This window comes from Hyalella azteca, unplaced genomic scaffold (genome assembly GCF_000764305.2).
Source record: "Hyalella azteca isolate HAZT.00-mixed unplaced genomic scaffold, Hazt_2.0.2 contig10992, whole genome shotgun sequence".
Lineage (NCBI taxonomy): Eukaryota > Metazoa > Arthropoda > Malacostraca > Amphipoda > Hyalellidae > Hyalella > Hyalella azteca.
In genome coordinates, this window is record NW_025941005.1 from 657212 (window position 1) to 677633 (window position 20422).

The window sequence follows — 20422 nt, forward strand, 5'->3', positions numbered from 1 at the left end:
AGACTCTTACCATATATATATACATCATTTGCATGTCACTGCACAGCCCATGTTCATGTTGGAACTATTTTTCATAAATAACTCATTTTTCTCATCATATTTTAGCTTCCTGTGCATGTTGGTTGTGCTGTCATTTAATACTGCCTAACAACCTGTATCAACAGTCAAAATATATGTTCCCAATTTAATATATACTAAATAACTGATATAATAAGGCAACAATTATTTTTTGGTGCTTTTATTAAGGCAATAATTAATTTTTTGTAATGAATTACTTTCTTTTGTTGCAGATAATCTCTTTGAGTGTTAATAAAAGAGTCAAAAGCCAAGGTGCTGCTGTAAAAGCAGTTGTGAGTAATAAAACCTATGTTGGGGTCTATTGAACAAAAGCTTGTAGTTGCTTCTAGATCATTCTCTGTGAACTTGCAGGATGCCAATGGCTTGGACTGGTCTCAAGATAACCGGCTGGCACTTGTAACTCCATCATCAGTGATAGTCTACGTAAGTAAATGGACAATATTGCTTTAAAACAGCATCTTAATTTTTTATGTTCACAAGAATGCATTCAATCTTGCTCATTATTGTGAGGAAACTTTGCAGACTTCTAATACTATATATTTAGGTATCTAATGCAAATGAGCTTATGAACCAAGTCCAGTGATCTCAATAACATAGTCAGGCAGAATTATATCTATCTCAGCTCCTATGTCTCATCATAGTGTCCATCTTGCTAGTAGTTCAATGTGTCTCTTAATATTGTATGAAATATCCCTTCAAACTGAGCTGAAAAAGTTAAGAAATACATCTGTTCCGAAAGAACTGTATTTAAATTCAAGTTATCCTCCAATGTTCTTGGTTTTAGTCACTGAGTGAAAATTAATCGATATAAATGGATCCTACCTCTGAGGTAGTCAGAGCTATTATGCATGCATATGAATGTAAGACAAAGCAATGATAGAAATTTATACACAGTGAGAGATCACTGAATATATAAGAACTGTACTAGTTGGGATGACTGCAATTGATTTCTACTATTCCAACTTGATTTGTATTTCTTGCTTTCAATTTTAAGTGTTGAAGCAATATGACCCTAGACTTGTGAAATTATCTCCTATAATACAATAATCCCTATGAGGGTTTCAATTTGCTTTGAATTTTCTTCATCCAATATTTTGGCTAATAACTTTATTGGTGTTTTCAGGGGTGATGCAAAATAGAGAAGAGTTGGAATAGCAGACCATCACTTGCCTACTCCTGCAATTATGTTGCGTGTGTGTGACCCGTCTCAATTTTATGGCTTGAGACGTCCCCAACTCTGCATCCTTCTGCTCAGCACTCTCATCTCCAGTGTTTTGAGTGATAACATCACAACAGAAGTATTTGGCACATACAATGAATTTAAGCCTGCTGCCTTTGGTGACTTCAACTCAGACAAGCATACAGACTTTTTTGTTATTGAGAACAGCCTGAATAAACAGGAATGTAATGTAAAAGTATTGCTGTCTTTTCTAAATCCACCTTTGCTGAGACCAGAGGGACCTAACTGCACATGTCCTGGCTCAAACGTCAAGTCAGTGGTGCCCGGAGATTATGATGGTGATGGTGCTATGGATATAATGATGCTCAGCTTGAGTAAAAATGGAAAATATGATGTCTACATTGCCTATGGGGATACTAAGAACCTCACATGTCCTACTGAAAAAGTTCTCACTGTTACTGGTCAGCCTTTACTGATGGACTACAATGGGGACATGATTGCCGATCTGTTTGGTGCGGATGAAAATGGTACTCGAACATTTTGGCTCTTTACGAGCTCCAGAGGTGCACCTCTTCGTGTGCCTATGCTGCCATCTCCTGAAAAGACTTCGCCACCTCTAAGAATTCCAAGCTCTCATGCTTTTGTGGACCTTAATGGTGATCTTGCAGCCGATTTGTTTGTCACAACCAATGAAACGTTTGAGATTTGGGAGAACACACTCACAGGTTTTAAGCTCAAGGAAATAATCCCTGTGCCTGTTTGGGCAAAAGTTGTTGGTCAGACAACCTTCATGGATGTGTCTCTTAATGGAATTGTGGAGCCACTCACTGTAATGTGTAGAAATACTGACTGCAGTGATGGACAAATCTACATCTGGAGTTATGCCAACAAGACTGAGACTAAGAAAAAATTCCTGCCCATAGAACTTAACCTTTCTGATGGACCTGATAACCCTCCTTGGCACTTCCCATGTAATGGCGACCCGCCCTACCCTTACACGGATGTCATCAACCTCCGCATCGCTGACATTGATTTAGACGGCTATCCTGACTTGCTGCTCACCTTGCTGGACTCCAAGAGCCATCCCCGGGTTTGTAGAGGGTGTAGGTGTTGAATTTTTTCTGAAATAAATATTTTGTATCTTATAACTTTCTTCTTAATTCTGAATCATATTGAAACTTGAAAATTTTACTCACTACTGCATTGTTATTATGCCCTGCTTTGTGGTTATTGTATTGTTGAAGCTCTGCTCTGTTTACAGGTGGTCATTGCCTCGAACCGCGCATGTGACGACACCTCCTGCAGCTCCCACAACCGCAAGTTTGTGCCACTGTGGGACCGCCTGACGTCCTACCCTGGCAGTGTACTGGGGACCTTCTTTGACGTCTACGAGGATGGCCGCATGGACATACTCCTGCTGCACCAGAAGCCTGACCATCCCAATGAATACGTCATGGCTGCTGTCAAAGACACGCAGGAGTATGACGCCATGTTTCTAAAGGTATATGGCTTCTTTCATATTATATGCAATGGTGATTATAGTAAATTTAAATTGCTTAATTGTTATTGGTTATTTTTAGCAGTCCGTTTCCCTTGTGCTGTTGTGGGAGCATAGTAAAATGTTTAAAATGTTTAAAAATTACTTTTTAAAGACAACACTTCTAAAGAATACAGTGTCTCCTATGTTACACATCTACAATGAATTTCTAATTTTATTTCCATATATTATTAAAAATTAATTTTTATTTTTTATATTAATACCCGGTATATCAAAAAAATTAAATTTTTAAAATTATTTATTCTGTCAATTGATTCATGCCTTGTCTTCAACTTTGCACGAGTGTGCAAAATTTTAGATTGATTGGACAGGTAGAAGTGTGTTGAATATTGATTATAAGATTTGTAGAAGAAAAAATAGGTAACTTTTTCAATTTTTCACATTAAAAAAAAAAATTTCAAAATTATATATTCTGTTAATTGGTTCATGCTTTGTCTTCAACTTTACGCAAGTGTGCAAAATTTTATATCAATTGGACAGGCAGAAGTGTGTTAAATATTGATTATAAGTTTTGTAGCAGACAGACAAACAAACAGACAAGAAGTGAAGTTAAAGAGAAGTGTTGTAAGAAGTTGATGATTCAACTCTGATTGTTCACATTTTCTACTATCCATTAGCCTAGGTCAATTGTAAGGCTTAATTTCTCCTAAGTGCGAGCCTTCCCGTGTTAGTCTTTGTCTGCATATTAGATCCTACACATTGAACAACCACCTGACATTGTTATGCATTTCAGGTGCTGGTGCCCAGCGGCGTCTGCTACAGTGAGTGTGTCAACCAAGTCGTCCCTTACGGCACCAATCCCGCCGGCCCTTCTTTCCGCTACGCCATCACCACAGCCGACGACTCCCTACAGGAGGCTGCCGCCACTCAGCTTAGCCAGTCTGCACACATGGCGCTGCAGCTCCCGTACACGCTGTTTGGTCTTGGCCGTAACTGGAATTTCGTAGAAGTGCTACAGGTTGGCATTGCTCTCAAAGAGGGATCTCCTCGCAAGTACACTTTCTACTCTAACCAATCGAGTATAAGTGGTGCTCGTGATCTAGATGAACGTGATGTCAAGTCGAGGGCGCTGTGGCTAACTGAGGATTGGCAAAAGTTGGAATTTCCTTCTGCCCGCAACTTCACACAAATTATTCCCAACTCGCAAGTGATCGTGATCCCGTATCCCCTAGACCGGCCTGACCGATGGGTAAACAAATTATACATGACGCCCAGCAAGGCACTGACTCTGACTGCTGCTGCCTTGGTGTCTGTCTGCCTCCTTGTAGCGCTCGTCATTGCAATCCTTCACTACAGAGAAAAGCAGGAAGACCGTCGCGAGAAACTCCAACAAGCCCAAGAATTCCATTTTGATGCCATGTAATTTGGAGTTACGTTCACCCTCAGCCATTTTTGTTAATCATTGAATTAACAATTAAATTTTTAGTTTCATTTATGAGCTTTTTGAAAGATTTTGTTCATCTTGGAAACCATGGACTATTTGGTGGTGCATTTTATTGTTTCAGATATAAAAAATAACATCTTAATGGCTATAACGTTATAGTTAAAATTTCACCAATTTCCCGAGTCTTTGCTCTCCTCCACGCCTTCAAGTTGAGTACCGTAAGAAAAATCCAAATTTCGGACTAAAAGACGCATAGACATTCTAAAGCAAAGATTCTTAGTATCTTAGATATTCTCTGCCGTGTGATCGTGACCCGTTCAACTGTTACTCTTGTGGAAGTTAAATTGATAACTTGTGCACAGCGGCAGTTTCTTTCTATGTAAATACCTATTTCACATGTGTACACATTCTAAAATGTGGTGTAGATTATTAAATGTTCTAGCAACGCTGCATTCATTTATTATTCTTCACTTCATACCTATTGAAGCTGTTATAGCTTTATACTCATACAAAAGTGTCAAGTTGCAGCGGGAATCTGTGAAATTCATCCATTCTGTGGATAAGTTGAGTCAACTAGTGCCTGCAACAGAGTGGCGTGTACTTACTAATGCGAGAACATTTTAAAAAGATAATGTATATATATTTAATGGTACCCACCTATTGTAACTTCTCTTCGGGCGGAAATGTGTTCACACTCATAATTATGATCTGATCAATCTTTGTTGCGCTTCATCATACATGGATTTGAAAATGAAATTGCTTTTGAAAGTGTTTAAAGATCAATGTTTGCACGAGACTGTCTTAAGAAAATTTTTTATTGGATTGTAAAGTTCAGAAGTGATGATTATTGAAGATAATTTTAGCTGTTAGTTCAGTGGTGGCGGATTGGCCTCAAATTCTGCTGGCACGTTTGTGGACAATCTTTAATTCTTCTTTCTAGTCGACTAATTTAAGCTATCTAATTAATATTTTTCTACAACGTATGTTGTCTATGATAAAGGACCCTCATTTTCTATAGTTTTATTTACTTATTTTGTCGAAATACCGATCGAGATGATTATGATCCATCCCGCAATGAGTGAAATTTACTTTTTTACGGTGAACTTTTTGATATGTTTATATGCCTGTATGTGCGATTTATGACCGTAGAAGTCATTGATTTACATTTTCGAGTTCGAACAATTCTTCAAATGACGTTGGTATATCAAAATGCAAGTTTAAGGAATCAATTGTATTTTATAAACATTTTGAATGCAACAACATTACGGTACTTTGAATTTACAGAAGGTATTGAATAATGTAATTTTGATGGAAATAAGTAGTACATGATACACGTAAATGGGAATTTGTACATAAAATACAGGTACATGAAATTAGTTCATGATACACGTACATGGGAAATTTTGAACCAGAAAATAACTTTTGACCCAATCTCAAAGTACAGAAAATCTGGGCGTTATAAGATAGTTAATTATATCAACCAACGTTATTTGAGGAGTTGTTCGAGCCTGAAAATTTTAATCAATGGATTCTCTGGTCATCAATTGCACGTGTTTAAACAAGCTAATTCTGCCATCGAATACTAATTTATATATAAATATAAATAACCTATTTGCAATTTTTCAGCAAATACGAATCCTTTCAGTTACTATAAACATATCCAAACTTATGTAATTCACGTCGATTTCTGATCAATCCCTTAGGACATGTGAAATTTGTATTATGATTTTATTCGGAGTTACGAAAGACATCGAATTTCATTAGCTATTATTTTTTTGTGGCCTCCCATATATTTTATATAGTTCCTCAAATCTGTCTTATATGTTTGTGTTGCCTATATTGATATTATGTATAAGCTGTTTGCACGTCGCTTGTAATGAAAGAGAAAGCTGTTACTTTTCTCTTTACACCGCGTTTTCTAACTCCGAATTAGCACCAATATCTACATTGTTATTTAGACCTTCATCCGTGTTTCACAGCCAACAATCTAAACATGATAGCTCGTTAATGCTTATCAATGCTAGGAAAAGTCTTGTATCTTGTATTAGTACATCAAGTGTTATCAACATTGAGTTTTAATATCCTTTTTTTTTCTTGTTGAGCTTCTTATAGAGGTTTCTTCTAGGTTGTAGTTTGTTAGATGACATGTGTTTGACTGTGTATCTAAGCTTATTTTTTTGTCTTATGGGTCTAAAGAAGTCAGTACGCCTGGTTATGTAATTATATTTAAAATTAAGGTTTTCTATTTATTTATTTTTCAATTTCGTGCGTAATTGGTATGCAGACTATTTGGAGCAAGAAAAAAATCGGCATTCGACTTCACACTGAAACCATTCTTTTGCTATTGCTTTTTATATTAGGCATCATTTTCATTTCTTTTGACATTTTGTACATCTTCGATTGACCACTTCCTGAATGTGTGCAAAAATGCCTTTATCTTTTTACTTCATTTCGCTAACTGGCACGCGTTCCTACTTTTAACTTTCATCTTGTGCTCATAGTCATATGCTAACGTCATATCATAATGTCTAATGATAACGTCTATTCTATGTCTTGCCATTCATCACTTATGTATCTAATGTCTATTCTATGTCTTGCCATTCATCACTAATGTATCTAATGTCTATTCTATGTCATGCCATTCATCACTTATGTATCTAATGTCTATTCTATGCCTTGTCATTCATCACTTATGTATCTAATGTCTATTCTATGTCTTGCCATTCATCACTTATAAAAATCTAGAAAAAACCAAGCTCGAAAAAACCCAGATATACCAAAAGAAACCTAGCCATGTATCCTTCTTGTACGTACAGGACGTTGAGACGAACTTCAGTGATGCCACCAGCCGATGCTTGCCGCTGCCACAAATCAACCTCGCCTCACCTCATCAGCCAAACCCACACTACAGCTCTGGTCAGTCTTGTTGTTATTGTCACCTATTGTTCTACAAGCTTGATTATATCTAGCATATATGTTCCTTATAAAATTATTAAGAAATTATCATAATCCTCGCGTCATCCAATCAGCCTAACCCGCACTACAGTTCTGGTCAATCCTGCTTATATTATAGTAACTCATTGTTCTACAAACTTGATTATTTCTAGCATTTATGTTCCTTATAAAATCATAAGGAAATTATCATAATAGTTGTCACCGGTACGTAACTGAATACCGGTACATATTAATTGAAATCAAGTTATTTAAATTTTTCGAATAATAATTTCGTCATCGCGATTTCCATCAACCAACTTAATTACTTATTGTTACGGCAGAGGAAATTTATTTAAATCTGACTTTTATAAAGAAGTTAACAGCTTTTACGCCACTCTCACTTCGTGCGCCGGCACTCGAGATTATGAGACTTATGATGATGCCATTTTTGTATACAAAAGCTCCCCACTGATACCGACTGTGAGATAGAATTTCCTTCAATTGAAATGAAATGAAGTCATTTAACTGGGGCTCTTTGAGTAATCTTTATGTGATCAACGTTATTTTCATCCCATACTTAAAAGGGGGTACACGTTTTTGTAAATGATGGACCCAATATAATGAATTCATATTTATTTATGTATCGATTCAAATGAATAATAAATAGTACCAACTGAAAGTGAAAGATTCAATTTTTTACATATTCATAAATGTTCAATATGGCCCTGTTGTGCTCCGCGACAAACATCTAATCGGTAGAGATTATATGACCCTAAAGATTACATGTCTATAAGCTGATTACGTTGACGTCTTTGTTCACTCCGCGGCAAAGATCTAATCGGTACAGATTATATGACCCAGAAATTATATATAATCGGATTATATTGACGTCTTTGTTCATCAGGTTTGGAAACAGCGTCATTCTCAAGCGAGCCCCGACTTTCTGAAGCCGTGCGCCAGAAACTCTTGCCTCTTGTTCTGTCCGCGCCGCTGTCGGCGGCCTCGCGCTCGCTGTTGTCCTCACAAAACCTCCCGCCAGGATTTGATATCGTCTACACCGGCTTCAGGCACGCCATCTGGTCCCCCCTGGGAGCTGGGGGACTGCAAAGGTGCGATGTGAATATATTACTGAAGCATGTTAGTGCTGCAAGTTTCCTAAAATAATTATAAACAAATAAGCACTATTACTCCAAGTTTTCTACGAAATAAATAAGTAAATGAGCGCTATTTAATATTTTTTACTCGCATTACAATTTTTATTGCATTCTGTTTTACTAAGAATCTAATTCATCTAATTCAATAATTAAAAGACGTAGTTTACAGTTGATAATGTTGGTGCGTTCCTTAGGTTACGATTCGTGTTTACAACGAAAACTTGACTATACATACGAACCATTGCAGATGTGTGCTCGCCATGACAACAGCTGATCATCGGCTCCTGCTAGTCTGTGGTAAAGGAAGAAGTCTTCGGCCATCATTGTCCCTTGGCCGACGATGGGCCAACTATCTTGAGGCTCATAACTGGCCGCTCTCATGCACTTCTTCTAAGAAATGTGAACCAGAATCTTCATCTAATGAGCGGATAAGCCAAAGAAATGTTGTTCATTCCAACAAGGATGTGTGCTTGGATCCCCCTGTACACCAGCCGGCCAACAGGAATTCAAACTCTGGTCAACATACTGGACTCGAGTCTACCAATGACCAGTCTTCACAAGCAAGAGATGATGTTTCTATTCCTGCTGGGCAAGTACAGACACCACAAGGAAACAAGCGTGTCAAAAACAATGATGTAAGTGCGACCACGACGCCTGTCAGCAGCCGCAAGATGAAAACTGGAATTAAACGCGAGTTTGTTGACTACAGAGAAGCTCAGCAGATCAGAGAAATAGAAGTTCATGTGGACCGTCTCTCGCAGCTGGCTATTAAAAGTTCGTTGCTAATATATAATCGTAATCTTTATGTTTTGTTACTTGTTAAAAATTTTTTGTTGGGGATTTTTAATCTTTATGTTTTGTTACTTGTTAAAAATTTTTTGTTGGGGATTTTTTCTATTTTTCGGCTGGCTATCCTAAGTTTGATATAAATGTGTGTAATTTTAATCTGCTTAACATATAACAGCAAATTTTGTAGCAGACGCTTTTTCGATTGCTTTTTGTTATCTGATAGAATTCCTCAAACTCTTTCTTTATTCATTTCCTTCTTTAGACCAACTTACACCAGCCAAGCATTCTCTGTAAAAAAACGTTTTCTTAACGTTCGAAAAAACAAGATTGCAGTTCATGCAAACACCAGCTTGCGTCAAACGGAGTTCGCAAGCTGTTAACTAACAGCAGAAGCACTGGGAGCAGTAGAAATGCTTATAGGTTTCAGCGTTTGTTGCGCCTGCTGTGTGAATGACATATTAGGGAATAATTTAGGTTGGTTGTTATTATTAATTATTGTTACAATTATGGTATTCATTCATTCTGACGCGTATTTGTTGTACTATTTATTTTATTATTTGTAAAACGCTTACATATAAACTTTATGGTGTGCTCAAAAGTTGGTGGTTGAATTTTTTTATTACTCATGAAACTAATTTACCAATTGTTTAGAGTTATAATGTTTTAATTTAGCTGCGCATATCGCTACTCAGTTAATAGATTGCGTGCTTAGTCTGAGCTGAAAAACTATGCATTTATTCCAACTTATCATCAATGGAAGCAATATTGTAATAAACTCTCTCCTGCAGCTATACATTGGTGCCCCACGGTGATGGAGTGCCCCGAGACCGGAGTGTGGACCAGCGAGCTGTTGCACGTGACGCTGTCGGGGCACGCTGTGCTGTGGCGCATCACGGCGGCGTCTCATCACACGCCTCAGGCCGCACCCAGCGACCTTGACGACGACAGACGCGCCCGTCGCTGCAGCAAGAAAAGTCCTAGGAAGCAAGAGCAAGAAGACGATACCTCGAATTATTTAGGTATGTGTTTGATGCTGCAACCGAGACTGTAGAGATTACGTGTAATACAGAAACATTTAGACCTTCCTTCAAATTGTGCATTTCGGCTGGTGTTTCAATATTTTTGTATGTGGGTTTATATCGGTGTTCGATGCTGCGACCAAGATTGTAGAAACTGATCAGATTTTTTACTGAAATCTCGAAATTGTGCATTTTGCTTCGTTTGAAATTTTACCATACTTGTTATTTGATACGTTAATTACCTTTTACCCGCAACTAGAATTATGTTTTCTTCATTTTAGATGCACAAGTGATTGGGACCTTTGACCTAAAGTGTCCTGGAGCTTCGTGTGTCAAGTGGATTAATCTGCCAGACCAAGCAGGTGGGTTGTTCACTTTTTAATTGGCTATCAGAGCATAACCAACTTGTTCTGCTTATACGACAACCTCCTGATTAGTCTGACCGTGGAACATATGGCAAATTCTCGATTTTGACACCCTCCCCTGTAACACTTATATATTGTTTCCCGACCTCGTTTGTCAATCTTTTTACTCCTCGATGTACTAAGTAATAATGTGCATTAGTAAGCAACTCTTCTCATTGGTATCTTCAGTTCTATCAATTGAATTTATCAGTTTGGAATGGGAAACTCAACAATAATTGTTACTAAATTTTTATGAATTTTTGCCCACTTCATTTCCTCTAATGTATGTTGCTTAGTGTTGCCCCATGGCTCATTGATTACAATGATTTATTTCTCCATACGTGTTGCAGAATTTCTCTTTGTCGGGGACTGTCAGGGACCCTTGAAAGTATTCCGCATCGAACGAGACTCCAATGGAAATATAGACATTTTTTTGTTGAGAGAGATTTTCGGGAGAGACAAGTAAGCTTTGCCACATTCTGGTTATTGAGATAGTATTCATATTGTAATATTCAAAATTATTTTCTGCTTTTCTATTTAATTTTACTATGTACCGGTACTGATTTTCTGCTTGAAATGATTGATCGATTTCATCCCATTAATGAATTTATCACGAGCCACTGCTAACCACCTCAGCTCTCGACACTCCTCAATGGCTTGGTGTCTTGGCCGGCTTTTGAATTGAGAATCAGATTTTCACTCTAAAATTTGAGCATTTTTCCTGAATTACTGGCAAATAAGATCGCTTTTAGTCCTGTTGTTATATCTAACACTTCTTTACAGGTTAACAGTAACAAATGTCGAGCTTGTCGATGTCATTACTTCTGGATGTGATCCTGATTCGGAGAGGATGGTTGGTGAACTCGAAATTGCAAAGCAAAATAAGACAATTTCTCCATCAAAAGTCCCCTGCAAGGAAAACCGCGCGCCTGATGACGTCGGGAGAGATGATGGAGTATTGACGAGCGCAGTCTCCCCTCCTGCGAGCAACCAAGAGACTTGTGACGGGAGCTCGATAGACAGGGAGCGGACTTCGCTAGACAGAGACGCAATTACGCTAGACAGGGAGCGGACTTCGCTAGACAGAGACGCAGTTACGCTAGACAGGGAGCGGACTTCGCTGGACAGGGACGATGTTACCCTAGATAGAGAGCGGACAACGCAGAGCAGAGACGATAGTTCGCCAGTTGAGGACAGGAGTTCATTGGACATGCAGAGCACCCAAATTTTGCTGGCGGTGTCACGGAACATGGTTCTGAGCGTCGTCCTAGTGCAGCTCTACAGGCACCACTGCAAGGTGTTGGCCACTGCACAAGCTCATGTGGCAAGGATGAACATCACAAGTGAGTTACATGCGTGGCCTTTATATGCTCAAGTGGACAAGATAAAAGGAATAGAAGGATAGTACGATGATATTAATAGATGCTTTAATTCAAGATAAGTGACTGAATATAAGTAATAAATATAAATAAATAAATATTATGCTATGTTTAAATTATACTACTCGTTTCTACGAGATATTCGAAAATATATCTTCCTAGAATTGTAAAATGTCAAGAGAGCAGAATACTTACCTGGCTGAATTTTCAGGAACTAGGTAGGTAACCTACAAAAATTCATTGAGAAGCCTGCCTAGAAATTATTTCATCACATCATCTTAAAATTTGGGAATAATTTTAGGGCTACACCTACATACTCGTAAGTCGTAAATTCTTAAATATGCAGGGGTCAGAACTGGTAAAGTTCCAGAATTTCTCGGATACAAGACACGCAGTTGTAAAAACGTCTTCCTAGCACAGTTGAGAACTAGGTTATAAACTATAGAAGTGTCATAGAGTAAAATATCTTGAAAGACAGGATCATGCAGCCTAAATAATTCAAGATTACGTGAAAAATCCAAGTTTCTAAGTCTATTTTAAAAATGATATCAAATAGTGCGCCTGGAGTTTGCGGGAGAAGAAGTAGCCCGAATTTAAAATCGGATGTTCCTAAAATATAGATAAAATCCTTGAAATACTCAGTTGAAGATTTGCATTTCTTAGTATTCAACGCTAGCTCTTTGTTTCAAACTTTATCCCATCTATTTTTCTCTTGATATTACCAATTTTTTAATTTGGATTCCATTTTAAAGTGGGCGGCTAAGTTTTTGAAGAATTATAAAAATATAAGGTAGACTAGAGTGAGAATTCGTGTTTAGGTTAAAGTAGTGCCAGAAAGACTGGCAAGCGTTTTACTTTTCTGGTGGACTTTGGAACAATGATGTGTCCTCCGACCGAATGAGTCTGTATTTGGAATATTTATTCAAGGATGTTTAAATCTATAGGCAACGTTTCTCATAGGTAGTTTTATGATCTCTATCAAGCTATAAATATTGTTTGCTGACAGGTATGTGTCTGTATTTGGAATATCTATTTAAGGGTGTTCAAATGTATAGGTAACGTTTCAATAACGTAGTTATATGATCTGAATCAAGCTATAAATATTATTTGCTGGCAGGTATGTGTCTATTTGGAATTTTTATTCTGGGGTGTGTAAATGTATAGGCAACGTTTCAATTACGTAGTTATGTGATCTCTATTCAACCTATAAAGATTTTTTGCTCACAGGTATTCGCTGTCCCGACCCGGGGCACGTTTATTGCAGTACAATGGATGGTCGGGTGCTGGAGATGTCGATCCTGCATCAGCAATCATGCAGTGAAAGTACGACCTTATTGAACGACCTGTCTCACCAGAGAAACTCTTCGAAGAGGAAACGAAAATCCAGTCAGTCAACTGATGTGGCTGAACCAGAACCTGATTCGCCCGCTCACAACGTGATACCAGCCAACATAATTCCTTCTAAAGCGCTGTATGATGACGGATCTAAAGAAACTGTGATGATAGCGAGAGCTGTAAAGCTCCATGATCGTGTTGAATACTCAGAAGTTATCTCAGTACGCGATCGAAGCGGTGCAGAATCTCGGCTAACGTGCGACTGTACAAAGTATCACGAGTCAAACTCATCCTTGTCTTTGAGGCGTAAGGTTCTGAAAGATTTCACAAGTGATGGAGCTTCCATTCTCGCCATGGTGACATCGCCCAATTCGGTCTTTTATGCGACTGTTGAATCGTGAGTTAATGTTTGCTCTGTTTGTGGAGGAATATGTACAGGCAATTTTTAGAGTAGTTTGAAAGTTGATCGTTCGGTTATCTATGTTGACAGCCTCAGCTTCCCTTGTACATACTAGACTGGCTGTATAATTGAAGATTAGAGGCCCGCTTGCTTGGAAGTCGATAGCACATAAGGCTTCGTATTATTAAAACATTGCATCGAAATTGATGAGAACATTGACATTTGAAATGTCTTTTAATTTTATCTTGATGGCATTGTTCAATAGCTTAACTCACTTGTTTTGTGTATGGGGTCTTCGTTATCTTAACAAAGCCTTACATCTAGGGTCATAAGATAAGATTTTTATTGTTGCAGTTATCAAAAAGTAGTAACATTCGCAACTTTTCCGTAATATGCGGGTGAAAAAAAGAATGGGTTTTTATAAAATGTAATTAATGTATCGTATTAAATATATAATATAAATATAATATAAAGATAATACGAGTATAATATAAATGCGTGTATATTGTTGCTTGTCAGGTTACGAGTGCCGTACGACCACCTCGTGATGAGAGAGTGTAGCCACCTGATCATCAGTCTAGTGTGTAGCAGTGACACCCTGCAGCAGCACTGCTGCCTGCCGGCACTGCGCCTGCCGCTGCACATGCAGCACGACGTGCTCGCCGCAGCAAGGTGACTGCAATTTGCCCTGCATCTTATGCATTTAGATGACAATGATGAAACAGTTTTGAATTCACTCTTAATTCTTTTCAGATATTCTTTTTCTTTTGGAAAATATTAGTAAATTTAACCTGATTTCTCAATATTTCTGGTATTTACTTCAAAACGTACGATCACAGAGTGAACTTTATATAATACAAATGAAAGAAAGTGAAGTTGATGTAGTGTATAATTTGCATGCATTGATTTGTAGTGATCCATTAGTTATTATCTAGTTGATGGATCACCACCGTGTATTGTATGAATGGAAATAATGATCCATTTCTTATCGACCCCTCATAATGTGCCCAGGATCCTGGCGTTGGAAGGCATTGTTCTTGACGTATCATCGCTACTAAAGTTCATACCTGGCGGGGCACCGAGCGATGATGTCAAGACGCCGCCCTGCGACGTACAGGAGGGAGGCGCCCTGCGTGGCCGACAGCTGCTGCTGTGGCTGGCAAAGCTCTACGCTAAACTCAACGTCAAATTCAACATACAGCATCCTGTCATCCAGTCCTGGGTGCGAGTGAACATAATGTATCAATTACCTAATACATAAGTGAGCCTTAATATCTATTTAAAATACCTGCACATAATATATCACTGATCTCTAAGACATAAGTGAGCCTTAATATCTATTTAAAAAACCTGCAACCTTATTTAAACTCATCACGATTCATTTCCTCAGGTCTGTATTGAAAAGTCAGCGCAAGAAGCCGTACAGATGCCGTGGCTGGAGCAATTAAAATACATGCAGCCTTATTTAAACTCATAACGAATAATTTCGTCAGGTCTGCATGAAAAGTCGGCGCAAGAGGCCGTACGGATGCCGTGGCTGTAGCAATTAAAATACTCGCAACCTTATTTAAACTCATAACGAATAATTTCCTCAGGTCTGTATTGAAAAGTCAGCGCAAGAAGCCGTACAGATGCCGTGGCTGGAGCAGGTGGTGGAAGTGTACCACAGTAACCCCGCCTGGCATCAGGATGACGTGGACGTGCTGGTGAAGACGTCACTGTCACTTATGTGTGACACCATCATCAGCAAAGGGCCCAGCGAGGTTTCCAATAGAGCTATGGTAACTCACTGATCTCTGTTGTCACTATAATTCAATAGCTTCATTCTCTATGCACAATACCGTTAGTGTGTATTAGCTTTCGTGAAATTAATTGCTCATATTCAATTTGATAGATTATCGAAGCCATTTATCACAGGTCATGATGTTAATACCCATGAGAAAATTTCTAGAGATAATCTCGACTGAAATCTGCAGCTCCCGTATTATTGTTATTGATGGTCATGAAGGCTATAAAGATGGCTAGCTTTCTGTGACCTACCGATCGCCAGGATGATATTGAAGATACCCTGAAAAACCAAAACTGCCACACATCGTAGATGTCATCACATGAGCTGTAATGGCTGTTGATGAAATCTCAACTGTTATTAATTCCACAAAATAAATGAGCTGCCACTGAGGTTGGACGGAGGCGTTCAGATGCATTAAAGTCGTTGATGCCATTACTCCTGTGTGTTGCTGGAGCTAGTGCTAAGGCTGGATGGAAGCCTTCAGTTGCTATAAGGTCTCAGATGCCATCACTCTTGTGTTTTACAGGAGCTGCTGCTGAAGCTGGACGGTGGCTTGCGTCTTCAATGCGCCGTCGGGCGATGTCAGCTGCAGGTGCCCCTGGAAGGGCTGGAGGTGGCCCGCTGTGCCGACGGTATTTTTATAATTTTGTATTTGCATATAATCATACAGTTGCATTCATGTTTGTTGGGTTAGGGAAACTTTTCGAAGTCACTACCTAATTATTGCCAATGCCGCTTTGCCTTCAACTTCCTCAGTATCCCACAATTCATCTACATATAATTTGTGTGTAACGTTTTGGCGTCAGGGGTTTAGGATATTGTTAAAAAGTCAAAAAGCCAAAATTTAAAGAAATTTATTGGGCAAAATTTTAGTAAGTTCTTCCAATGAGCGTGTAAATTATTTGTTTGTTCCTTTCATAGCTGTTTTCTTATACATTTCGTTGAGCAACGCTTGCGATGAGACTGTATGCGGATTAATAATGCAGATCACGTGTTGCCGCGGTGCTGTGTGACGCTGCTGCCAGTGCTGCGGCCTGAGACGTGTCAGCTCTGCAACTCCGTGCTGCACAGGGAGCCTGCTGACAGTGAGTGTTACATTTGCTGACAGTGCGTGTTCCGTTTGCTGACAGTGCGTGTTGCGTTTGCTGACCGCGTGTTTTCCGTGTGTTGACAGCGAGTGTTAGATTTGCTGACTGTGTGTGTTGCGTTTGCTGACCGGTGTATGTTCCGCTTGTTGACAGCGAGTGTTACGTTTGCTGACAGAGTGACAGTGCGTTATACGTTTACTGACAGTGTGAGCTCAGCCTGCTGACAATGCGTTTTTGGCTCTACAGTTGCTGGGTTCATGAGATGCTTTACGTTATGACTTGTAATTTAAAATTGCTTTATTTCTGATCCGTGCGTAGAATTTGTGTTCATTATACAGTAATTCACCTGTGTATTCCAGTGTTGTGTGGGCGGGAAGCACTGTGTCCCTTGTGTGGAGGAATAATGGAGAGCACCACCGTCAGGCGTGCCTCCTCCACGGCTCGGGTGGCCGCCCAAGGCGCTGCGATGCTACCGAAGGTCCCCATAGTCGTGCTCAATACCCGCAGCAGGAAGGGCAAGACTGGATCGTCTGCAGACAAAATTTAAATTTTAGTGCTGATGGTGAATTTATAAAGGGCGACATTACTTCTAGCATTTCATTAAACTTTTCTCATCTGTTCCTTCCCATTCCAATGAAAAAATATAAAGTAGAATCCTGATGGCAAAGTAGGGCATACGTCGTACCAATAATAATTATCATGGGTTTTTCCCTGAAATCTGCCTGGCAACGCCGGGACGCTGGTCAAATATTTATTACTTAACATCCAGCTGGCATGTTCATCCTTGAAATACTTCAGAACCACGAAACCTTTATTTCTGTGGATCAAAACGGGAACCTCATTAAATGGCGTTATTGCTAGCTAAAGGCACCTAGCGTAAGGAGTTTGAATTTTTATTATAGGTTTTGAGTTCCGTCAATAATTTCGATCGATCGCTTCCCTAGATTCCGGTTGACGTGGCTAATACGATTCTTATAAGCGCCCTGAAATCTGGTCCATGTAGCCCTTGACTGGACAGGGATATTTTGGTGCCGCACAATAGAAACAAATGACGCACACAAAGCAAAATGATTAAATGAACAAACTCTTCTTATAATAATAGTAATTAACGGACAACCAGAAACGATACATGCAATGAGAAAGTCGATATGTTTCAGATAATAGCACCAGTATATTTATATTTTGATGTGGAGGTAGGTATGGGATACAAATTTTCAAGCATTTGTTCATGATCAGACATCAATAATATTTCCATTTTATCCCTAACTTTACATGTCCTACATGAGTCGGTAGAGATCACTGAAGGTGTTGTTGTAATTGCCAATCCTGGCAGTGGCGACTAGGGAGAGACAGTGATAGGTCAGTTTTTCTGGGCACACTGTACCACTGGTAGTTCTACGACCATCACTAGCTCGCCGACCCGCCAGAGATTTGCCTGCAGGCTTGCTGGAAATTACGTACAAGTCGGAATTGTTTGTGCCACGTTTTGTTGAAATTGAATTATGCAGTTCCGTTTTAAGCTGGCAGTGTAGCTCTGAGCATACTTTATTTCACATATCAATCTAAAATATTTTTCGGTAAATTATTGATTCTCTAAGTATTTCAGTCGGTAAAAGTTTTTTCCGAATTTTATGGCGCATATATTCATGTGATTTTCAACATTTTTTAAAAATTCCCATTTAATTGAGTTATACAAATCTGTTGAACGTTTATATTGAAATATCCAAATGATGAGGTTTAGGGTAATTTTAAAAGCGGTTGCAGATTTTCAATTACACATCATCAAGAAAACGTAAACAAAACTCTCCTCCAGAGTCTAACAATCCAATCGAGTTGAAACAAATAAAATCGACGCTATTCATTAGACAGTTATCTATCAATATTTTTGTACCTTTTGCGTCAACATATATTTTGTAAGTTCATTCAGTTATAAAAATAAATTTAAAGTTTGTTTAATCCTATATAATCTAACATAAATGAAATAAAAATGCCGGCCATGAAGAAATGGGCTCACTCACTGCCTTTGCCGATTCTTGTACAGGTGTTCTTTTTGTGATTTGTTGAGACTTTTACAGGAGATTTTAAGCTGGATTAAATTAATTACAGTTGAATTTTTGAACAGTCCTAGAAGCTGGTACCTAACTATATTATATATATATATTTAAATCTAATGTCTCCAAAGTCCGAAGTTACATAGGGTAAACGCGGTATATTCCGACCAGGCATGGAATATATCTACTTGGCGAGCCGCGACTGAATTTTTTGAGCCGTGGTTCTATGGATTATGAAATGACATGTTTGCAAAGTGCAAACCGCAATTTTTTAATCAAACAAAAATTTATGACATTCGAGCCGCGAGATTTCATACCTACTGAAATTATATGATATTAGAACCGCGATATTTCAGACAAAAATAGGACTTTTCCAGACTAGATTCCGACATCGTAGGTAATTCCGTCACGTGTCACCTCTCCAGCTTTTCCTTTATATTAAGCTTTGTTTTAGTTCTATGCATTTGTTGATGGTTGAAATGGTGACGTCATACATTTGCCTGTCAAAATATTGCCAAAACACTAGGTCTTGGCCATCTAGTGGGAAAATATTGAGATCCAAAGAGAGACAATGCATGCCACCTGGTGAGATCATCGAAAAATGTGTCAAATTTGACAGTTGACCTTGCTCTACCAAATAGTGAATAACTGTTTTTATAGGAAGAATATTATGGTTTGAGACTTTTGAATACGTCTGTGAATATATTAGGAATCCTTTAAGTATACTTGTATTCGCCGATTTCAAGTTAATTAATAGATGATTAAGTTGAGAAATGGATTTAGACACATGAAAACTAATTCCGACACAACTTGAATTGGATACACAGTCACACACAGATCGTTCCAAGCTTTGTACAAAAATTGAAATTTGCTTAATTAAAAGCCTAATAGCTGTTAATTAAAACGTGATTAAGTAGTGTTCAATATTCGTTAGTGTTCTAATTCAAAGCCATGACTGCCGTGTTGTATCCCAATACAGCTCACACAGCAAACGGAATTCAAACACGTGGATGTCGGCATTACGTATCCGTTAAATTTGAAGCGCTGACGCAATACGACTCACCATGGTGCCAATCCATAGGTTATTCAAAAGAACCTCGTTCTTATGTCATTTTGAACCGATCAACGCTTCTTTACGGACCGATCGTAAAACACACCTTCACCGGCAAAAGCTTTCACACTTCTGAAGAAAGGTGAGCTGACAGCTACACTGGCCGTGGGCGTGGGGCGTAGGTGGACCTAATTTGAATTTGAATGCATGCATCGATTTGAAATCCTATCGACTATAATAGACATAGTATACAAGTCATAGAGCCTAAGTTTTTAATATCTATAAAAAATGTATGTTTCTGCATGTATTATAATGCTCTTAACATTAGCAAACTTTGAATTATCTCTGATGCAAGAAATACTTGCTTAAATCATTTTATTTTCAATATAAGCTACTGGATGCAACAATCGGTTTGCAAGAACCAACATAGCCCTGACAGCAGTAATTTCGAATTTTCGATTGACGTTAATTTCTAAATTAAAATGTATTTAGCCAGTATTTCTTGCATCAGAAATACTGTCAAGTATTTCAATGCTAACAGCATCAAAATCCACACAGAAACGTTAAATTTTAATAGGTTTTACACTGAAATTTACGCTCCTATTCCAAAGAACTGAGACCAATTTCAAATCAAATTCGACTAAATTGAATCCATCGCGCTTTCTGGCATCTTCTCTCGCAGCTGATTGCATACGTCATTGATATCATTCTGGAACCAACGTAAGTAACTAAGGAATTTCCCAGTTCAAATATTTATTGATATATTTATATCAATTTCAAAACTTTACGTATTTCTAAAGGGAGTTGTGATGAGACCATGGGAGTCGAA

The 20422-nt window shown here is 38.5% G+C and overlaps 2 protein-coding genes across 3 annotated transcripts; both read left to right on the forward strand.

Annotated features, from left to right (window-relative positions):
- The first annotated feature begins 290 nt into the window (after window positions 1-290).
- LOC108669810 lies at window positions 291-15177 on the forward strand. 2 transcript variants are annotated; one of them, XM_047882661.1, is made up of 13 exons: window positions 291-501; window positions 7017-7116; window positions 8039-8243; window positions 8536-9062; window positions 9866-10096; window positions 10378-10458; window positions 10851-10962; window positions 11284-11523; window positions 11566-11843; window positions 13107-13611; window positions 14134-14286; window positions 14626-14836; window positions 15005-15177. In XM_047882661.1, the coding sequence occupies exons 1-13, from the start codon at window positions 367-369 to the stop codon at window positions 15089-15091; spliced, it is 2865 nt and encodes a 954-aa protein (XP_047738617.1). In that variant the 5' UTR covers window positions 291-366; the 3' UTR covers window positions 15092-15177. The 2 variants fall into 2 exon arrangements, with proteins under 2 accessions (XP_047738617.1, XP_047738616.1); XM_047882660.1 differs by having other exon boundaries at window positions 11284-11843.
- A 22-nt stretch (window positions 15178-15199) lies between these two features.
- LOC125178570 lies at window positions 15200-17079 on the forward strand. The gene is made up of 4 exons (XM_047882662.1): window positions 15200-15395; window positions 15930-16035; window positions 16390-16488; window positions 16851-17079. Exons 1-4 carry the CDS (start codon window positions 15246-15248, stop codon window positions 17036-17038), a joined length of 543 nt encoding a protein of 180 aa, XP_047738618.1. The 5' UTR covers window positions 15200-15245; the 3' UTR covers window positions 17039-17079.
- Window positions 17080-20422: the final 3343 nt, after the last annotated feature.